Source organism: Uranotaenia lowii, chromosome 2 (assembly GCF_029784155.1).
Source record: "Uranotaenia lowii strain MFRU-FL chromosome 2, ASM2978415v1, whole genome shotgun sequence".
Lineage (NCBI taxonomy): Eukaryota > Metazoa > Arthropoda > Insecta > Diptera > Culicidae > Uranotaenia > Uranotaenia lowii.
This window is the reverse complement of record NC_073692.1, coordinates 80,983,147-81,005,991: the sequence shown is the minus strand read 5'-3', so window position 1 is coordinate 81,005,991 and position 22,845 is coordinate 80,983,147. Positions and strand designations below refer to the sequence as shown.

At 30.1% G+C, this 22,845-nt stretch overlaps 1 protein-coding gene across 11 annotated transcripts in view; it reads left to right on the top strand.

The window, feature by feature from the left end:
* The window catches only part of LOC129748107 (protein NDRG3), a 214,119-nt gene that overhangs the window by 169,499 nt on the left and 21,775 nt on the right, over window positions 1-22,845 (top strand). For all 11 annotated transcript variants that reach the window (XM_055742592.1, XM_055742595.1, XM_055742584.1 and 8 more), the window contains 6 exons: window positions 2,135-2,255; window positions 2,432-2,573; window positions 6,518-6,697; window positions 6,758-6,878; window positions 7,124-7,236; window positions 15,070-15,154. In XM_055742592.1, coding sequence (XP_055598567.1) covers window positions 2,135-2,255; window positions 2,432-2,573; window positions 6,518-6,697; window positions 6,758-6,878; window positions 7,124-7,236; window positions 15,070-15,154 — 762 coding nt within the window. The remainder of the gene's footprint in view (window positions 1-2,134; window positions 2,256-2,431; window positions 2,574-6,517; window positions 6,698-6,757; window positions 6,879-7,123; window positions 7,237-15,069; window positions 15,155-22,845) is intronic.

Genomic DNA, 22,845 nt, shown 5'->3' with positions numbered 1-22,845 from the left:
CCCACAAAACGGGTACAACAAAGCTTACTCAGCCCCATCATTGATACGTTCTATGCAGCTCAAAATTTAAGTTCTTATTTATGCTTTCAAGTTCCAAAACAAGTCTTCATGACCTTTTATTCAGCTTCCAGCGGCTTTCTTATTCAGCTTATTCAGGTTCATACCACCTTCTCCTGATTATTTACTATGTTCAGTACATGGAGCCGCCATGATGCCACGCACTGGATTTCAAAGTTTTCCAAGATTTGTTCAATGAGATGCTCAATTGCTTCTTTCCTACATTTCCTACATATATCGCATCAGAATTAACTGTTGAACAAAAAAACTTGCCCAGCTTTGGGATCGAACCCCGATCTTAATAGTGAGAATCGAACACACTACCACAAGACCTAAATATTGTTCTAACTGAAACTAAAATTCGATGTGGTGGTATAATTTTTCAGGCGCACCCGCCCCACCAGATAGCCAGCCAGCCAGGAAGAAAGCACCTCAATGCAGTTTTTGTGACTTAGTCCTTAAATCCCGTTTAGAGCACTTTTGTGCCCTTTAGTGACTTAAGTCCCTTACAACGTACATATAAAGCACTTTTGCAACTTTCAAGTTCATTAATGAGTACATTTAGTTCAGTCAAGGGAATAGGGCAGTTGATTCTCCTTGTCAGCCAGTATGTAACTTTCAAATCCTTCATTCATGTAAGTATGTGACTTTTGGTTGCTTGGATACTTTAATGATCCATAATCAAAGCTGAGCACTTAGAAGGCTTTTATATGAGAATTCTAATAAAAAAGATGTTTTGTAATCGCGATTTACTTGAGTCGTTTACAATCGTTTACAATCGCAATTTACCTAAGTTGTTTACAATCGCAATTTCAACTGCATAGTGAAAAGATCGTATAAAATGGCGTCTGAAGTCAGTTTAAATCGGATATGATAGAAAATCTGCTATGTTTGTAAATTTTGATAAGATTTTGCTCCCGCGCGGGCTACAAGTGAGAAAATCATCGTCATGTTCTCTCTGCAACTAGCAGGGCATCCAGATGTCCAAAAATCGGATGGGAATTTTCACTTATGAGAGAACTGGAAAATATTGTCGCTGGCAACGATTTGCAGGCTAAAATGAGAGCAAAATTTAATGCTTTCTTGTATTCTTTCCATTAGTACGAATAAGGTGTCGGATAGCGTCCAATTGGTTTAGTTTTCGTCGCTCAAGAAAGAAATGAATATTCAAGGAAAGCTCATTGACAGCTCGAGATGGGAACCAAGGTCAGAGGTGGAATGTATTATTAGCTGCTCCCATGGATCCAGAGTAGCAGACTGGGGTGACGCGTGGCTCGTCGGGCATTAGAGAAGATAAAAACCTTTAATTTTCTGTATTGTCACGAAGAAACTTAACACATTGCGGACCAAATACGAGATATCTCGTTCTTTTGTTTGAAACGAGTGGGCTCCACTGAGAAGCAAAACTCAAATGTCATTCATTTGATTAGGAACACTACACAATTGTGTACAACACTTCCAATATCTCAAAGATACTTGGTTTGTAGAGTTTGGTCTAGACATTTCTGAGATAGAGAATGTAGTATGTTGGTGTTTTTGGGCTTAAATTCCTCCGCGTTACTTAATGTGTTAAAATATTTTCCATCAGCCAAGAAAACATCTGTTATAGATATTTATAATTTAGGCTTTTATTTCTGAATCTAATTTTATATTTCCGACGCTTGAAGGACATTCAAATATAATTACGCGGCATAAGCGTAACCGGGAGAAACGAAATCCATTTTTCCTCAAGGCTGACTGACTCAAGAAGGCGGCAGCACGGGAATGACCTAGATTGTTGAAAGTTTTCGCCACCATGACTGTACAAATGGAGGAACATTTCCTCGAAGCTATTTTTTTCTTGTTTTGCTTCCATTACCCGGGTGCTTTTATGCACTTGGCAACTGTTGATAACCGAACTTGAGACCATCTTGAAAGATGTCGACGATGAAGTGATGAGGGCGGGGTGTTCTATAATTTAATTTGTCCTTTCAGCGATTCTGTCACTTAAATTTAGTTACCAAATAGCAACACTCTCTCGAAAATTTCCTTTTTTTTATTTTTCTCTCTGTCTCTTTTTCTCTTTTCCGCAAACAAGATGCATCGAGCTTCGCAGGATTCTTCAACTTCCCATCGATGCGTGCCCTGTTAGATAACTTTTGTGTCTACCACGTGAACGCCCCCGGTCAGGAAGAAGGAGCTCCCACTTTCCCGGAAGAGTAAGTACACCACATTTTATGGACGGATGCTGGCTGCTTTTCCTACCTACTGAAAAGGACCTTTTGGGGTGGAATTTTAGCCGCTCTGCTTTACTAATGGCATCTCAGTGACTGATTTCTGATTCTTTTTTTTATCTCTGTTACCCACTTTCTACTGGTTTAAATTTTCCGCCCAGCTATGTGTACCCAACGTTCGATGAATTAGCTGCCCAGCTGCTCTTCGTGATGTCACATTTCAACCTAAAGGCCATCATCGGATTCGGAGTTGGAGCCGGAGCCAACATTCTGGCCCGGTTTGCTCTGGCCAACCCCGATAAGGTAAGCTTTTTGTTTCCGTGGTCCAACTATGAGTATGGGTACGTTAGTTTGCATGAGCTGATGGACGAAATTAATACCCTCCAGAGTGCCAATGGAATCAAGAACGGAGGGAAATAGAAGCTGGGTTTTAGGGTCAGGCAATTTAAAAGTTAGAACTCATTTATCGGTACCTTTGCACGTTATTTTTCCATCCGGTGTGGTTTGGTTCAAGGCACATGGAATAATTAATAAATGAAATAATATGGAATAAAAGGCACAAATTAAATCGAAGCAAACACTTATAACGCATTATATTCAAGCATTTAAATTTTACAAAAAAATACACTTTAAAATGAGACAAAAATTTTAACAAAAATCAAGACGACAATGAGACATGAATGATTCAAAAATTAGACAGAAATGAGATAAAAATGAGACAAAAAGAGACGAAAATAACACAAAACAAAGACATACATGAAACATACATGACATAAAATAAGGCAAAACGAGACATAAACGAGAAAAATAAAACAAATAAAAAATGAGCAAAAAATTGAAACAAGATAAGACATGAATAAGACAAAAATAAATTGAAAATGAAACAAAAATATGAAAAAAAATTAAACAAAAATGGGTTATAAATGAGACAAAATGAGGCAGGAACCAGATACAATTGTAAAAAAAATACAACTAAGATAAATAAGAGACATAAAATGATACATAAATGAAACATGCATAACAAAACAAAAATAATAAAAAAAGAAACTATAAGAAACATTATTGAAACTAAAATGAGATTATAAAGAGAAAAGAAAGGGATAAAAAATGTTAGAAAAATGAGACAAAAATGAGTTGAAAAAGAAGCAAATAATTATTAATTAGATAAAAATTTAAAAAATGAAATAAAAATGAGACAAATAGAGACAAAAAATGACAAACATGATATGAAATGAAGGGAAATAAGACAAAATGAAATATAAATGAGACAGAAATATTAAAATGTAACAAAAATGAGACATAAATGGTTAAATGAGGCAAGAATGAGATGAAGATGTAAGAAAAATGAGACAAAAATAAGATTAAAAGCGGTGAAAAATTAAACAAAAAAAGACAGTTACCAGACAAAAACGAGAAAAAATGAAAAAAAATGAAACATAAATAAAATTAAAATAAGATTAAAAAGAGACAAGAATGAGATAAAAAATGGAAGAAAAATGAGTTTAAAAAGAGACTAAATATGAGACAAAAACTAGACAAAAATGACAAAATTAGATAAATATGAGACAAAAAGAGACAAAAGAAATTTAAAAATGACAAACACTAAACAAACATGAGATAAATTGAGGCAAATTGAGACAAAATGATACATAAATGAGAAAAAAAAACAAATTGAAAATGAAACAAAATTTAAAAAAAATTGAAACAAAACATAAATAAAACAAAATGAAGTTAGACATTTATAAGAAAAAATAAAACGAAATGAAACAAAATTGAGACCATAACGAGCCATGAGAGAGACAGAAATGAGATAAAAATGTGAGATGAATGAAACAAAAATGCGATAAAAAGAGAAAAAGTTTGACAATAATAAAATAAAGAAAAAAAAAGTGAACAGTTAAAGATAAAAATAACACAAAAGAAAGTCATAAATGAAGAAAACATCATATGAAATGAGGCAAAACGAGACAAAATAAGAAATGAATAAGACAATAACAAATTGGAAATAAATCAAAACTGAGAAAAAACTTGAACAAAGATCGAACCAAAATGAGACAAAACTGAGGCAAAAATGAGATAAAAATGAAAGAAAAATGAGATAAAAAAGAGTCGAAAAAATGAGACATAAATTTGACAAAAATAATCAAAAAAAGAGAAAAAATGAAACGAAATGAAACAAAATTGGAACTGAAATCAGATAAGAATGAGATAAAAATGTAGTAAAAATGAGATAGACAGATTTAAGACAAAAAGAAACAAAAATAATACAAAAAAAATACCAAGAAAGAAAAAAAACACATGATATAAAATGATGCAAAAAGAGACAAAATGAGACACAAATTAAACTTAAACAAATTGCAAATGAAAATTAATCGAAAATGTGACATAAATAATACAAAATGAGGCAATAATGCGATAAAATGTAAGAAGAATGAGACAAAAAAAGATGAAAATGAGACCAAAATTAGACAAAAACGAGAGAAAATTAAACGAAATAAAACATAATTTAAACAAAAATTAGATAAATAAAGACAAGAATTGTAGAGAATAGTAAATTAAGAGTAAAAACGAGTTTTAACTTTTAAAAGTGACTTAAAATTAGACAAAAATTAGACAATAATAAAAAAAATGAGATAAAAATAAAATAAAAATGAGACAAAAAATAATCAAAAAGAAATGAAACAAAAATGTGATATAATGAGGCAAAAGGAGATAAAATGATACATCTAAGAAATGAATGAATGAATGAATGAAAATTAAACAAAAGTTAGTAAAAATAAAAACAAAAAATTGGACAGAAATGAGACAAAATGAATCAAGAATGAGATGAAAATGGAAAAAAAATAAGATACTAAAGAAGTAAAAAATGTGAAAAAAAATTTGACAATAATGAGACAAAATCGAGAAAAAATTGAACGAAATGAAACAAAATAAAAACTGAAATGAGTTAAGAAAGAGACAAGAATAAGTAACAAAAATAAGAAGAATGAGACAAAAATGTGTTAAAAACGTTACAAAAAAATAAAACAATAATAGAAGAATGAGATAAAAATGAGACAAACAGGGACTTAAATAATACAAATAAAAAAGACAAACATGAAAAAAATGACATAATATGAAGCAGAATGAGACTTAATGAGACATTAATAAAGAAAATTGAAAATGAAACAAAAATTAGAATAAAAAAATAAAATGAAATAAATATTAGAAAAAATTTAAACAACAATGAGACATAAATGAGACAAAATGAGACAAGGATAAGATAAATGTAAGAAAAATGATACAAAAAAGAGATAAAAAATGAATGAATCAGACCTAATGTGGCAAGAATAAGATAAAAATGAAAGAAAAAGGAGACATAAATGAGATAAAAAGTTACAAAAAATAAGACAATAAGCCAAAAACGAGAAAAAACAAGCCCCAACAAAATTGAAAATTAAGTGAGACAAAAACAGCCAAAAATAAGACAAAAATTGGACACAAATTTGTCAAAATTTTTTATGAAAAACAAACATGAGGTAAAATTAGGCAAAATGAAACAAAATAAAACATAAATGAGAAAAAAAAACAAATTAAAAGTGAAACAAAAATGAAAACAAATTAAAAAAAATTAGCTAAAATAAGACAAAATGAGATAAAATCGGATAGAAATGAAGGAAAAATAAGAAAAAAAAGTAAGATAAAGAAGAGATAAGAAATGAGACAACAAATGAGACAAAAATTAGACAATAATGAGACAAAACCGAGAAATTAAATTAAATAAATTGAAATTGAAACTAAAATGAGACAAAAAATAGCCAAAAAAAAGACAAAAATAATGGCAAATAGAGACAAAAATGAGCCAAAATTGAAACAAATAGACTGAAATGATATAAGAAAAAAACAAACATGAAAAATAATAAAAATTAGATAGTAATGAAACATAAGAGAAAAACATAATTGAGACAAAAATAAAGAGACAAAAACGAACTAATAATGTGATAGAAACAAAAACAAGAAACATAATCGATACAGAAAGAACAAAATGGATCAAAAAGAGACAAATGAGTAGAAAAAAAGAGACTAGGATAAGACAGAAATTAAACAATAATTCGACAGAAATCAAACATGCACAAAACTGGGAAAAAAACGTAAATATGGTAAACGTTTTAATTTATATAAACTGAAGTCCAAAATTTCGTATTCTGGATTTCGAATAATGAGTTCCTAGTTTTCAGTTTTTTTTTCAAACTTTCCATTTTTTTCAGGTTGGCGCCCTGTGTCTGATCAACTGCAGTTCGACGGCCGCCGGATGGATCGAGTGGGGTTACCAGCTGTTGAATACACGAAATCTCCGCACCAAAGGCATGACCCAGGGTGTGCTGGATTATCTGATGTGGCACCACTTCGGTCGAAATCCAGAGGAGCGCAATCTGGATCTGGTTCAGGTAGATTCGACTTTAATTTTTTTCTTAAATTTACTTTTTAACGAATGTCCATCATTTTAGCTGTACAAATCCAACTTCGAACGGTCGATAAATCCCGTCAATCTGGCCATGCTGATCGATTCCTACATCAAACGCTCGGATCTGAACATTGCCCGGACACCATCTGGCACTCCTCAAAACGGTAAGTCGAGGGCGTATCACAACTTTGTCACCCGAGACCCAATGGGACACAAGTCCTGACACCCCATGGAATGTGCATGGTGGAGGGAAAACTTCAGGATGAGTAATTAATGGCAACCCTCCCCCATCGCATATTTCGTCACCTCCATTCAGTTGTCCCACCTTTCCACTATGATAGACAATCGATAACACCTGTCCTATATCTTCCATATATGTATCCGTGTCTGTGTATGTTTTTCTTTGCAGCACCGTCGCTGAAAATGCCAGTTCTGAACATTACCGGAGCATTATCGCCACACATCGACGATACGGTGACACTCAACGGTCGCCTGATGCCGGAGAAGACTAATTGGATGAAGGTAATTGCGTTTCAATTCTTCTACTGATAGGGATAGTTTTTTTTTTGCTGCTTAACTTTTTTCCTACAATTTACTTTCTCGAAAAAAGAGCGGGCTTTCGCTCAGTCAGCGGGTAGTAGTAAGTTAACTCTCGTCTGGTGTCTTTTTTCCAATTTTCTGTTTCAAGAGGATTTACGTACCTTGCCTTACTTGGAGCACGACAAACGAGGTTAATTAAAAACTTAATCATCGGAGAGATTTGAGGGAAGATAAAAATGTTTCTGGGAACGGTGTCACTTGATAAGATTTCCATACACATCGCTGCTGGCTTTTAAATAAAAAATTGACCTATAGAATAGAAAACATGGTTAAATAAAAATATTTTACTCAACTATTTTATTTTTGGGAGATAACAGTTTCTAATGGCTGCGCATCAAATGGTATTTTTGAGTTGTTCGCCAAAGTAGAAAATACTTATTGAAGTTTAGTCCAAGGCACAACGGACGACCAGGTCCCTTTAGTTTGCTAATTGAGATCCATGACTCATGGTGCAGTAACGTAAACCACCTACGCGCTTATGTCCTCTTGAGGTCTCTGACATTTGACACAATTACAATTTCCTTTGATGCTGAGATTGCTGAGATGTGCTCCACGGCAGGCAGACGGCGGCAACGCTATTCAAACCGTATGGAGCACATCTCTCAGATTTCCCCTCAGATTTCCCCTTTTTTGACAGATTTAAGCTTTTTTCTTCAGATTAGAGCCTTCATCTCCTATGCTCTCAAGGCCAAAAAAGCTTAAATCTGAGGAAAAAAAGCTTAAAAACGAGATTCACGAACACTTATTTAAAAGATGTTGGTCACACGATACATGGACAAATCGTGTAAAGTTGCCGGGTCCTGTCTACAATCCACTTTCCAAGAACGCTTGGGGGATTTGCTCTTTTCGTTCATTCAAACAGAGAGAGAGAGAGAGAGAGTCCAGGCCAGGTGTCCACGGCAGGTAACTCAAATTGTCAGTTTAATCGTAACGATCCTCGATTTTGCAGCATCCAATTGACAGAGAAGAACACGCCATTTGTGTGCTTCGGAAGAGTGCCACGAAAAAACATGGTATAGGCAGCGTTGCCAAATAGTAAACCTATCAAATCCGTAAGTTTTGCGAAAAACGTAGAATGTTCTGATTTGGAACTTGATGACCTTTTTTGGTCGTCAGGTAGAACTTTTGTTTATCCGTATAATTCCCTGACAATTTTTGATAATCCGTAAGGAATGCTGAAAGTCCGTAGATTACAAACATCGATCCGTAGATCCATAAAAGTGCTCATGATCCGCCGACCGCTCCAATTGAAAGCGCACATAGTTTTCTATGTGTGTTTCTATTTACAATGCGAATTGTAATCCCTAAGAGACACGTGTTTGTCCCAGAAGGCGACAGCTCCAAGCAGAGTACACTCCAGGATTTTACACTTTGGCTCGGATGATCCCCGGAGAACTCAACTTATTCGTTCGTCGTCGGAATTTATTTCATATACCGCGAATAACTTCCCCACATTTCCACCCATAGGGAACGGCACTGCTCGAATACTTCTCATCGGTGAAGTATTCTTTCCACACACGCGACGTTGTCCCGAGACACGATGAGGCACTAAGTTGGTTAATATGCAGCTGGCTGATATTATCCAAAGGCTCCACACCGTCTACAATGACCCTTTCTCGGTTCTCACTATGACCCAATTGTTTCTCTTTTGGATTCCATTCAGCGACTCAGAAAGTGTGACCGGCGTCTATCCAGGCTATGTTTTTGTTTCTCGTAAGACAAAATTCATCTTTAGGACTCTCTTGAGGATTTTTACCAAATTCAGTCGAGCATGCAGCGATGGAAGCACTGCCGAATTTGAGTCATGATTTCGCAATAGTGCAAGTAAGATGCAGCCAAAATTTCAGACAATTTTTGGACAGTTCTTACGAGTTTTTCTTAAGAAGAGAGAGAAGAACTTTTCGATTCTATCGCCCATCCAGGCCAGTTTTTTTTTGCCTTTTTTGATTGCCTTGTATTTCGAGTGTAAGGTTAAGTTTTGGTATCTGTAAGGTAAAGATCCTCCAACACCTGCTTCAGCTTCTGCTTCTGCTGAATCTTGTAGTTCCATTCGAGTCGCTGGAACTTGTCGTTTGCCTGTTTGTCTGTCCAAAGCTAGGTCATACTTTTTCAACTCCGGAGGAAAATTTTCCCGTGAGTTAACATCTGAACCGAAGATCAATTACTGCTTTCGCTTTTATCAGTTCCTTGGCAATTAAATACACCTAAGTCCAGATCTAGCTCTATGCTGAGGCAACTGGCTTATCAAGATTACTTGTAACGGAAAAAACCAAAGGTTTTACCTTCAAGGCACTTCTAATGGAAGTCCTACGCAAGTTCCTCTTTCTAGGATAGGTAGTTTGAAGTTTGGTTGGCTTAAATCGACGAGTTTATGGAAGAAGGGAAACTACATTCGGAACTGCCTTTACTGTGCTTGATAATCACGAACAAGGTTCATCACGCTAATTTTACGTAAGACGATTAATGGTTGCAACAGCTATTGTGAGGGAACCTTTACGCCAAGACTTCAATTAAAAAAAGCCGACAATTTATTTGGTAAATAAAGATCACTGAAATAAACTACCTCAAGTTAGGACGTTAATCCATCGCAATCAATTCATAGCTTAGTGTAGACGAGCAATCCGAGTATGCACCTTCTTTGGGAGTATGTAGTATGAGTATGAGTATGAGACTTCTTTTCGATTCACTTTTGACTAGGTTGCCGTATGGAGCACATCTCTCAGATTTCCCCTCAGATTTCCCCTTTTTTGACAGATTTAAGCTTTTTTCTTCAGATTAGAGCTTTCATCTCCTATGCTCTCAAGGCAAAAAAAAGCTTAAATCTGAGGAAAAAAAGCTTAAAAACGAGATTCACGAACACTTATTTAAAGATGTTGGTCACACGATTTGTCTATGTATCGTGTGACCAACATCTTTTAAATAAGTGTTCGTGAATCTCGTTTTTAAGCTTTTTTCCTCAGATTTAAGCTTTTTTTGCCTTGAGAGCATAGGAGATGAAAGCTCAAATCTGAAGAAAAAAGCTTAAATCTGTCAAAAAAGGGGAAATCTGAGAGATGTGCTCCATACGGTTTGAATAGCGTTGCCGCCGTCTGGTTTAAGTGCGCGACATACTTGAAAGAGCACAGACGTAAGTAAACGAAAAAAAAAACTTGAATAAAGGAAATACACATAAACGGGATGAGATCTTCCAGATATTGAAGTGTTAATGGAACTTGTTCAAGCTGTGCCAGGAAAATCTATCAACTTGCCCACGGCAATCAGCAGTTGCCGAATGAAAAACATGTCAAAAAGGTCACTAGATAGAATGTTTCGTTATCAGAACTTAGTGTTTTATATTGAGGTGAATTTTGAATATCTGAACGTTGATTGTTATTTCGACTGGTCAAAAAGTAAGTTTGAATGATCAAACATTGATTTTCATAGTAACCCGTAAATTGCAAAATAAAAGTTTTATAGAAACACTCATCTTGGAAGCATCTACAGAAAAAAAACGGTTGAAACAAAGAAATATGTAGTTGAATCTACTTTGTTGAAGAAAATTCATCATTTCTCAGTGACTAGAACACAACAACCGGACAAAAATCATCGCTCATTTCGTGTAAAGAAGCCAGAATGGATTGTAGATTGATAATTTACATCCATTCTGAGGTGATTTAAGTGAAATCCGTGAGCTGATACATTTGTTTTGGATACTGTTTTCTGCTACGGTTGCTCCAGAACTTTCACCAAGTCTCTAACTGGCCAATGATTCTGTCGTGAAGCTACGATCGCATCAATTGACCACCCGAAAGTGATATGTAGAACGTATTCCACATCGCCTATGGTTGCTACTCCGTGATTGACCGAGACCATCAATTTTGTTCATAGGTAAAAAGAATAGTGTGAATGTGCTCACAATATCCAAAACTGATGTTCTCTCCTTGAACACCAATAACGGCTCCGGCCACGTCCTAGTAGTCAAATTATAGATTTGAAAAGAGAGAGAAGGATAGTTTTGTGCTCTAGGACCGAGGTAACCTCTGAATCCTAGCAAATTGGTGGAAAGGGGGAAAAGGATTCGATTAGGATACACTTTTGCCTAGTGTGATGATGTTAAAATAAAAAACCAAATTTTGATATCCCACTCTCCTGTTTTTTCTTGTGAAACTCAAAAATTGGTTGGAAAATTTTCTTATGGTGGTAATAATCCAAATTCTTAGATAACCAGATCAAAATACTAAATATAAAACCCGATTTAATACACTTATCAGTGGATTGGAGGCTTTCTTACAGAGTTTCAATTATCTTTGGAAATAAATGACACAATAATGGATTCCTTATTTCTGAATTACATATTATTAATCTGTAAAAAAGATTATGATTAAAGAAAATCGATAGCAAAAATAACTAAACTCAATATAAAAAAAGGTGGCCAGTACGTTTTTTTGAGATTAAGCGAACTGATATTCAACGAGTTCATTTACAATCAACATATTTCAATCTGTTTAAGTTTGAGAGCCACATTTCTCAACGCCCACTAGTGGTCAAGGTGTTAGCCTTCTGAACTCTCATAATAGATGTCGTGGGATCGATTCTCTCGGCTAATTGATGAGCTTTTTGTCAAATTTTTGATTGCCTCGGTAATTAATTTAGCGATTGCTGGCTACTGCTGCTGAGCAAATGGCTACCTTTTTTGGAGCCGACATAAGCATGATATTTACTATGGAATAGAAAATTTTAAACAATTTGTTTTTTTTTTTTGGTTTTGAGATATGACCTACAGGAAAAAAAAATCCAACTTTTTTATATTAAATTCATCAAAATCGTGATACCTGGAATAGGAGTTAATGTGGTAAGAACGATTTAATGGAACATACAAATTCACGGACATCATCGTAACTCGTCGAGCTGAGTCGATTGGTATATATAAAGTGGGGTCTTGGACCCTTAATTAATGATATCCCCAACTGACCGTTCGCTATGCCTTTCTGTAAGAAAGCCAAAAAAAACTAGGGTGCAATATAAGTATTACGGCAATTCTTACATTTTTTTTCCTTTAATTATCCTTCGCATTGAAATTAATTAAAAGTTGTATTCGAGTACTATCACTTTTCTTTTCCATATTTTATCATTTTGATTTTTTATTTATATTTTTGTGATTGACAAGCTATTGTTGGACTACATATTTTTATACTGCAAGATTTTAAGATTTTTTATCTTGTTAAGATTGAAATCTCAGCAAAATATTTTTTTTGCACCTAATCAATAAAGAGTATAAGTCAATACTTTTGATTCCTAGTATGGAAAAACAGGCACTCAAAACGCTTTTTTTGTGTTCATAATAGTACCCCAATTAGTCATACCCTTAAGCAGGATATACTTTCTTCTCTCTTAATGATGTTTTGTCTAGGCTTGAATCACCTTCCGGTGTTTGAAAGACTTGCTTGTATTATAGTCCAATTTTAGAAGTTTACATTTTTGAGCAAATTATCAATTTACACATAAATGTCTGTCTTAAAAAAGTATTGTTGCATTTTTGCTAAAAGAAATGTAGTTTTAAAATAACATGTAGATTTGAATCTAATCTAGCGACCCTCTAAAGTTGAATAAACGACCGGAAATATAGATTTTTTTTTCCTCATACAAGATAGGATATCTATGCTATGCGTAATCTATAAGCACACATGAAGATTGTTCATTTTTCTAATCAGTCAAATGAAAGTAATTCATACGTCTTAGGTAGCACCGGATCATTTAGTTGATCTTTCAACATCATCCCTCAGCATTCAGCTGTCACCTAAATGAGTAATTTTCTTTGAAACTGGTTACTAAGTGGAAGACTATAAAAGATATGAAATTGAGATGATTTCAGATAAATATAGTTAAATATTGAAGTGGTAGTGTAGAATGGAAAAACTGGCAAAGGAAGTTCTGTTCAAAAGAAGGGACAGTCTTAAGACCATGTATGCTCTATACATATGAACAAATAGATGATCTAGGACTAGGTGGGTTAACCTAAGGTAGTGAAACCCGCTGAATCAAACATGTTTTGAACTACTGAAACAGCCGGAATGTTCGATGTTTTATCCGTTCCCAGAAAAATAAAAAATGCACTGCATAATCCACAAAAGACTCTCTGCATGAATTCACTTTAACTAACTCAACGTAAAGTCTATTAACTCAATATATTTGACAGATTTGAGAAGAATTCGAACCTTAAAAATACGGAGATGCTCCGGACTAAATTTCGACGGAACAATTACGGAAAACAAGAACCAAGTAACACAGATTAAGCCAATTGGCATTAGAATGTTTGATTATGGTTTTACTATGACATTTTTGTGCAAATCGTTAAATGATTCTTTTAATATAGCCATGAAAATGCTTGGATTCATGATTCATCTATTTGTTTAAAGGTGGTTCTCAAAAGCTAATAAAGCATTTACCAAATACAGTGGTACCTCGACATACGGGTTTAATTCGTTCCGCAACCTTGCTCGTATCTTGAATTACTCGTATCTCGAAGCAAATTTCCCCATACAAAACAATTGAACTACCATTAATCCGTTTCAACCTCCAAAATGTCACCCACTAAACAATTTATCACAACGGAAGCACTATGCTAACTGATCGTGATGGCGAGACTGCGTGCCTGGAAGATTCTGGCAAAATGTCTGGAAACGGCTGAAACAGTCTGAAGATGATGGAATTTTCTAGTTGATGACCTTTATTTTTTGTTACCTAGTTCCTCCCAAATATTACTCAGACACAACAATCCAATCCGCCATCCCATCTTCACCTTATCTTTCTATGTAACCAAATTAATTTTAAAATTTTGAAACTTAAAAACTTTGTTAATTTCAAAATGTCTGGAATTGTCTGGAAGAAATGACAGAAATCTGAAAGTCTGGATTTCAAAAAATAAAAATCTAGCAAGAGATCAAAAAGCCTGGAAGATCCAGACAAAATCGGGAAGGTTGACATCGCTGGTATTACTATCGAACCGAACCGAACTCGTATCTCGAATATGGCTCGTAACTAAAAGCCGAAAATCACTTGTTGGTCGGCTCGTATCTCGAAAAACTCGTATGTTAGAGCACCACTGTACAATCTTTTGAAAGAGTTCTGAATGCTCAATTAAAACTCCAATAATACACAAACTTAGAAGTTTGCTCCAAGCCTTTTTTGCATGTTTAATAAAAGCATACAGTGCTTGATTTTAACAACCGTTATGAAATTAAGTGTCAATTCTCGATCGAGATGTAAAATCAGGGCACACTCAGGTTAGTGTCTCATATTTGAATTCAAATTCCCATTTTAAAACATTTTTTATAACTTACGGGTGTTTCTTTTGAGATGAATAAATAAATATGTATATAGATATTGTAATAATACTTCGAATCACCGGAAGTGGTATGAATATTTCTACCATATGAGTAATGAAAGTTTCTGTCTAAGTTAAAAATGTTTTTAATAACTAAAATCGCATGAAGCCCCCACAGTTTGGGTATTGGACGAAACGCCATTTTTCGCACAATATAAAATTAAATATGACAAAATAACAAACAAGAATACAAAAAAAAAACAGTTTTTCGATATTGAACAAGATGAAGCAAATTTAAAATACATATTTCAAAACAAGATGAAAAGGTGAAACAAGTAAAATAATTTAAAAACAAAATTAAACAAGATGAGACAAGTCTAATCATGCTGAAACAATACATGACATTAAAAATAATTCTAACATTCTAATTCATTTTTTCCCCTTTTCGTCAGATCTCCGACTGCGGTCTCGTGCTAGAGGAGCAACCCGGCAAGCTGGCCGAGGCATTCCGATTGTTCCTGCAGGGCGAAGGCTACGGTAAGTGCTAGAAATTTTACACCTACAACTAACCGAACTAATCCTCCGGCAAATATATAGAAAAAAAAACAAACAGAAATCAAACTTGAAAGCAAACAAGAAATGGTTCTAGAAAACATACGCAAAGTAAAATCAAAGCTCCCTAGTACTTATTACATTTTAGAAAAATCAAACAAAAATAGGCAAAAAATACCACTGCTAATGAACTCAATCAATCAATCAAAGCTAATTGGAACTAATCGAATAGTACAGTAACTCACCGATAAAAAAAAAACTAGTGAAAAGTTGCGCGCGCATTTCTTACACCCCCACATTCATTAATCCATTGAAGAGAAGTTCATCAACACATTAATAGTTAATTAGGGAGTTTAGATCAGCCCCGATGTAGGCTAACAGTCAACCGAATGCTTGCTCATTAAAAACCATCACTCAGTGCCCATCTGTATAGATTCGTATCGTTCGCTAATGTTTTTCCCTCGTTTTTTAACATGATGTTTTGTTAAAATATTAGGCTAAGTAAATAACAAATCTCAAATTGGAGCACAAAATCATCATTTAGCTCATTCGTCAAAGGAAAAAATATGTTGGTGGTACATTTCATACGTTTTTATTTGACTGTTGGCAAATTATCACCTTTTGAAATATTAGGAAAATATAACTGGCAAAATCTAGAACCGAAATGAGGATACTTTTTGTACAAATAAAATGATAGCATTGGTTTCATTATAAATTAATATGATCGCTCTTGATTTACCAATTTTGTACGAAACAAGCAAAGGGAAAATCAAAAAACAATCGGTTTTATTGCCTCTCTGATTCACCTTTGGGTGACTGCATTTGATGCAATAAACCATTTTTCAAAAAAAAATCTTACGATAAATGCTTAACGGCAAGCTTGGCGCAAAACAACAAATATCTAACACATCGACTTTGACATGCAAAAACAGTTGAAAAAAAACTAGAAACCAACATAACGAAAACTGAAATCGATCTGTAGGGCACAGCGTCCCGGAAACGGAAACAAAACATTTATAGGCTTAGTGAAAACAGACTAGAAAAAAAGCAAAATATGGTAAACAATTGTGGTAAACGGTTTTCAGTCTATCGGGACGTATTTTATCCCGTGTCGGAAAACCAAAAAAGAATTCACCGATAGAGAAAACCAAAATACAAAAACCTAAAAACGCGCAGCCACGGAATTGGAAAACCGATAGAAGGCGGGAAACCAACGAAAACAAAGTGTTTCAATGAATTGCTTGCGTTTTGTTTTTGTCGAAGACTCACAAAAGCTTTAGTCAATGGAAAGCTTTTGGCTCTCAATCGAGCGATGGCTCGACGAAAAAAAAAATGAACAAAAAATGTTAACTGATATATAAAAAACAACAACGCAACTATATCGGTCTTTTCAATCTAGAACCAAATCGTCCCTGTCTTTTTTGTTTTTTTTTTTTTAATTTTTTCCTGGAATTGTAAATGGCGTTTACTGGGGTTTGCAAATATAACTCAAAATATGGACTTTTGAAACAGCTTGTGTTCGGTAATAGATTTTAAAATTTAAAATTCAATAAATTCGATCTTAAACGCCCAGTCGATTAATTCTCGATATGGGCAGAGAGAAATTTGAATTTGATAAGCACTCCCGGTTTGGCAAATATTTGTCCCTACTCCTGGGGGTGGATGCTGTTTGATGTTCAGCTAACTTTCGCAATTCCGGTGTGGGAGAGAACACAGAACTGGTCGGCCGTCAATCAAATGGAAGATCGATGAGGGAAAGGATTACGTATTTTGGGAACGAGCTGTGTTTATGGTTAAACAATTGCAAATTGCGTACTCGATTCTAGAAGAGCCTAATGATGTTGTAATTTATTGAAATGTTGTACAAAACATTTATCAAAAAAGTTTTTTTTTTTACTTAAACCAAGGAAAACATCAAGCTTCCGTTTTGAATCTCAATTTGAAGGTTTTGGGTTTCGAATTTCGAACTTCGAGTTTTGAGTCTCGAATTTCAAGCTTCGTGTTTCAAATTTCGAATTACGATTGTAGAGTTTCGAGTTTCAAAATTCAATTCACTAATCTAAGTTGTCTTTTTGAGTCTTGAGTTTGAGAATTTAAATTTTCACATCACGAGTTTTACTATCGAGTTTAGAATGTCTAGTTTTTTTTTTTAATTTCGGCCAATTCCGACTTTCTTATTCCTAGTTTTGAGTTTTAAATTTCGACTATCTAACTTCGAGTTTAATTGCAAAAAATAATTGTTCATAAAATGTACTGATTGACTCAAGTTGAGGGCTGAGAGCTTAAGATTATGATCTCAAAAGCAAAAATCGAAAAATGAGAACTTACAGCTCAAGTATTTGAAAATAAACCTAAGAGACTCATAACTCTAAAATCCAAACTATCATCAACTAATTAACGCAAACTCAGTACACAGAATTCTGATTAAAAACTGAGAAATTAAAACTAAGAACTGAGAATTTTTAAATCAGAGTGCAGGACTCGAAACTCTGAATTTTAACATTTAAATTCAGAACTCTGAATTAAGAACTCAGAAGAACTCAAAATATAGAACTTATAATTGTGAAATCAGAACTCTGAATGTTATAAGTTTACTCAGATCTCAAAATTCAAAGGTCGGAACTCAGACTTAGGAACTAAGAACTAACATATGAAATAGAACTATTTTCGTGAGAAATAAGAATTCAGCTTTAGACCTTACAGGTAAAAACTGAAAATTCAGGTCACACAACCAAGAACTTTGAGCAACTAAGATCAAGAACTCAGAACGCGGAAAAAATTAACAGAAATAAAAGCTTTCATTAGAAATTCTGAAATCAAAATTCAAAATGAAAAATAAAAGTTCTCTTCCAAAATTCCGTGTTTCAAATTTCGAATTTTGAATTCCGAATTTCGAATTTCGAATTTCAAATTTCGATTCGAAATTCGAATTTCGAATTTCGAATTTCGAAATTCGATTTTCGATTTTCGATTTTCGATTTTCGATTTTCGAATTTCGAATTTCGAATTTCGATTTTCGATTTTCGATTTTCGAATTTCGTATTTCGAATTTCGAATTTCGAATTACGAATGTCGAATTTCGAATTTCAAATTTCAAATTTTAAATTTCAAGTTTCAAATTTCAAATTTCAAATTTCAAATTTCAAATTTCAAATTTCAAATTTCAAATTTCAAATTTCAAATTTCAAATTTCAAATTTCAAATTTCAAATTTCAAATTTCAAATTTCAAATTTCAAATTTCAAATTTCAAATTTCAAATTTCAAATTTCAAATTTCAAATTTCAAATTTCAAATTTCAAATTTCAAATTTCAAATTTCAAATTTCAAATTTCAAATTTCAAATTTCAAATTTCAAATTTCAAATTTCAAATTTCAAATTTCAAATTTCAAATTTCAAATTTCAAATTTCAAATTTCAAATTTCAAATTTCAAATTTCAAATTTCAAATTTCAAATTTCAAATTTCAAATTTCAAATTTCAAATTTCAAATTTCAAATTTCAAATTTCAAATTTCAAATTTCAAATTTCAAATTTCAAATTTCAAATTTCAAATTTCAAATTTCAAATTTCAAATTTCAAATTTCAAATTTCAAATTTCAAATTTCAAATTTCAAATTTCAAATTTCAAATTTCAAATTTCAAATTTCAAATTTCAAATTTCAAATTTCAAATTTCAAATTTCAAATTTCAAATTTCAAATTTCAAATTTCAAATTTCAAATTTCAAATTTCAAATTTCAAATTTCAAATTTCAAATTTCAAATTTCAAATTTCAAATTTCAAATTTCAAATTTCAAATTTCAAATTTCAAATTTCAAATTTCAAATTTCAAATTTCAAATTTCAAATTTCAAATTTCAAATTTCAAATTTCAAATTTCAAATTTCAAATTTCAAATTTCAAATTTCAAATTTCAAATTTCAAATTTCAAATTTCAAATTTCAAATTTCAAATTTCAAATTTCAAATTTCAAATTTCAAATTTCAAATTTCAAATTTCAAATTTCAAATTTCAAATTTCAAATTTCAAATTTCAAATTTCAAATTTCAAATTTCAAATTTCAAATTTCAAATTTCAAATTTCAAATTTCAAATTTCAAATTTCAAATTTCAAATTTCAAATTTCAAATTTCAAATTTCAAATTTCAAATTTCAAATTTCAAATTTCAAATTTCAAATTTCAAATTTCAAATTTCAAATTTCAAATTTCAAATTTCAAATTTCAAATTTCAAATTTCAAATTTCAAATTTCAAATTTCAAATTTCAAATTTCAAATTTCAAATTTCAAATTTCAAATTTCAAATTTCAAATTTCAAATTTCAAATTTCAAATTTCAAATTTCAAATTTCAAATTTCAAATTTCAAATTTCAAATTTCAAATTTCAAATTTCAAATTTCAAATTTCAAATTTCAAATTTCAAATTTCAAATTTCAAATTTCAAATTTCAAATTTCAAATTTCAAATTTCAAATTTCAAATTTCAAATTTCAAATTTCAAATTTCAAATTTCAAATTTCAAATTTCAAATTTCAAATTTCAAATTTCAAATTTCAAATTTCAAATTTCAAATTTCAAATTTCAAATTTCAAATTTCAAATTTCAAATTTCAAATTTCAAATTTCAAATTTCAAATTTCAAATTTCAAATTTCAAATTTCAAATTTCAAATTTCAAATTTCAAATTTCAAATTTCAAATTTCAAATTTCAAATTTCAAATTTCAAATTTCAAATTTCAAATTTCAAATTTCAAATTTCAAATTTCAAATTTCAAATTTCAAATTTCAAATTTCAAATTTCAAATTTCAAATTTCAAATTTCAAATTTCAAATTTCAAATTTCAAATTTCAAATTTCAAATTTCAAATTTCAAATTTCAAATTTCAAATTTCAAATTTCAAATTTCAAATTTCAAATTTCAAATTTCAAATTTCAAATTTCAAATTTCAAATTTCAAATTTCAAATTTCAAATTTCAAATTTCAAATTTCAAATTTCAAATTTCAAATTTCAAATTTCAAATTTCAAATTTCAAATTTCAAATTTCAAATTTCAAATTTCAAATTTCAAATTTCAAATTTCAAATTTCAAATTTCAAATTTCAAATTTCAAATTTCAAATTTCAAATTTCAAATTTCAAATTTCAAATTTCAAATTTCAAATTTCAAATTTCAAATTTCAAATTTCAAATTTCAAATTTCAAATTTCAAATTTCAAATTTCAAATTTCAAATTTCAAATTTCAAATTTCAAATTTCAAATTTCAAATTTCAAATTTCAAATTTCAAATTTCAAATTTCAAATTTCAAATTTCAAATTTCAAATTTCAAATTTCAAATTTCAAATTTCAAATTTCAAATTTCAAATTTCAAATTTCAAATTTCAAATTTCAAATTTCAAATTTCAAATTTCAAATTTCAAATTTCAAATTTCAAATTTCAAATTTCAAATTTCAAATTTCAAATTTCAAATTTCAAATTTCAAATTTCAAATTTCAAATTTCAAATTTCAAATTTCAAATTTCAAATTTCAAATTTCAAATTTCAAATTTCAAATTTCAAATTTCAAATTTCAAATTTCAAATTTCAAATTTGAAATTTGAAATTTGAAATTTCAAATTTCAAATTTCAAATTTCAAATTTCAAATTTCAAATTTTAAATTTCAAATTTCAAATTTCAAATTTCAAATTTCAAATTTCAAATTTCAAATTTCAAATTTCAAATTTCAAATTTCAAATTTCAAATTTCAAATTTCAAATTTCAAATTTCAAATTTCAAATTTCAAATTTCAAATTTCAAATTTCAAATTTCAAATTTCAAATTTCAAATTTCAAATTTCAAATTTCAAATTTCAAATTTCAAATTTCAAATTTCAAATTTCAAATTTCAAATTTCAAATTTCAAATTTCAAATTTCAAATTTCAAATTTCAAATTTCAAATTTCAAATTTCAAATTTTCAAATTTCAAATTTCAAATTTCAAATTTCAAATTTCAAATTTCAAATTTCAAATTTCAAATTTCAAATTTCAAATTTCAAATTTCAAATTTCAAATTTCAAATTTCAAATTTCAAATTTCAAATTTCAAATTTCAAATTTCAAATTTCAAATTTCAAATTTCAAATTTCAAATTTCAAATTTCAAATTTCAAATTTCAAATTTCAAATTTCAAATTTCAAATTTCAAATTTCAAATTTCAAATTTCAAATTTCAAATTTCGAATTTCAAATTTCAAATTTCAAATTTCAAATTTCAAATTTCAAATTTCAAATTTCAAATTTCAAATTTCAAATTTCAAATTTCAAATTTCAAATTTCAAATTTCAAATTTCAAATTTCAAATTTCAAATTTCAAATTTCAAATTTCAAATTTCAAATTTCAAATTTCAAATTTCAAATTTCAAATTTCAAATTTCAAATTTCAAATTTCAAATTTCAAATTTCAAATTTCAAATTTCGAATTTCAAATTTCAAATTTCAAATTTCAAATTTCAAATTTCAAATTTCAAATTTCAAATTTCAAATTTCAAATTTCAAATTTCAAATTTCAAATTTCAAATTTCAAATTTCAAATTTCAAATTTCAAATTTCAAATTTCAAATTTCAAATTTCAAATTTCAAATTTCAAATTTCAAATTTCAAATTTCAAATTTCAAATTTCAAATTTCAAATTTCAAATTTCAAATTTCAAATTTCAAATTTCAAATTTCAAATTTCAAATTTCAAATTTCAAATTTCAAATTTCAAATTTCAAATTTCAAATTTCAAATTTCAAATTTCAAATTTCAAATTTCAAATTTCAAATTTCAAATTTCAAATTTCAAATTTCAAATTTCAAATTTCAAATTTCAAATTTCAAATTTCAAATTTCGAATTTCAAATTTCAAATTTCAAATTTCAAATTTCAAATTTCAAATTTCAAATTTCAAATTTCAAATTTCAAATTTCAAATTTGAAATTTGAAATTTGAAATTTGAAATTTGAAATTTGAAATTTGAAATTTGAAATTTGAAATTTGAAATTTGAAATTTGAAATTTGAAATTTCAAATTTCAAATTTCAAATTTCAAATTTCAAATTTCAAATTTCAAATTTCAAATTTCAAATTTCAAATTTCAAATTTCAAATTTCAAATTTCAAATTTCAAATTTCAAATTTCAAATTTCAAATTTCAAATTTCAAATTTCAAATTTCAAATTTCAAATTTCAAATTTCAAATTTCAAATTTCAAATTTCAAATTTCAAATTTCAAATTTCAAATTTCAAATTTCAAATTTCGAATTTCAAATTTCAAATTTCAAATTTCAAATTTCAAATTTCAAATTTCAAATTTCAAATTTCAAATTTCAAATTTCAAATTTCAAATTTCAAATTTCAAATTTCAAATTTCAAATTTCAAATTTCAAATTTCAAATTTCAAATTTCAAATTTCAAATTTCAAATTTCAAATTTCAAATTTCAAATTTCAAATTTCAAATTTCAAATTTCAAATTTCAAATTTCAAATTTCAAATTTCAAATTTCAAATTTCAAATTTCAAATTTCAAATTTCAAATTTCAAATTTCAAATTTCAAATTTCAAATTTCGAATTTCAAATTTCAAATTTCAAATTTCAAATTTCAAATTTCAAATTTCAAATTTCAAATTTCAAATTTCAAATTTCAAATTTCAAATTTCAAATTTCAA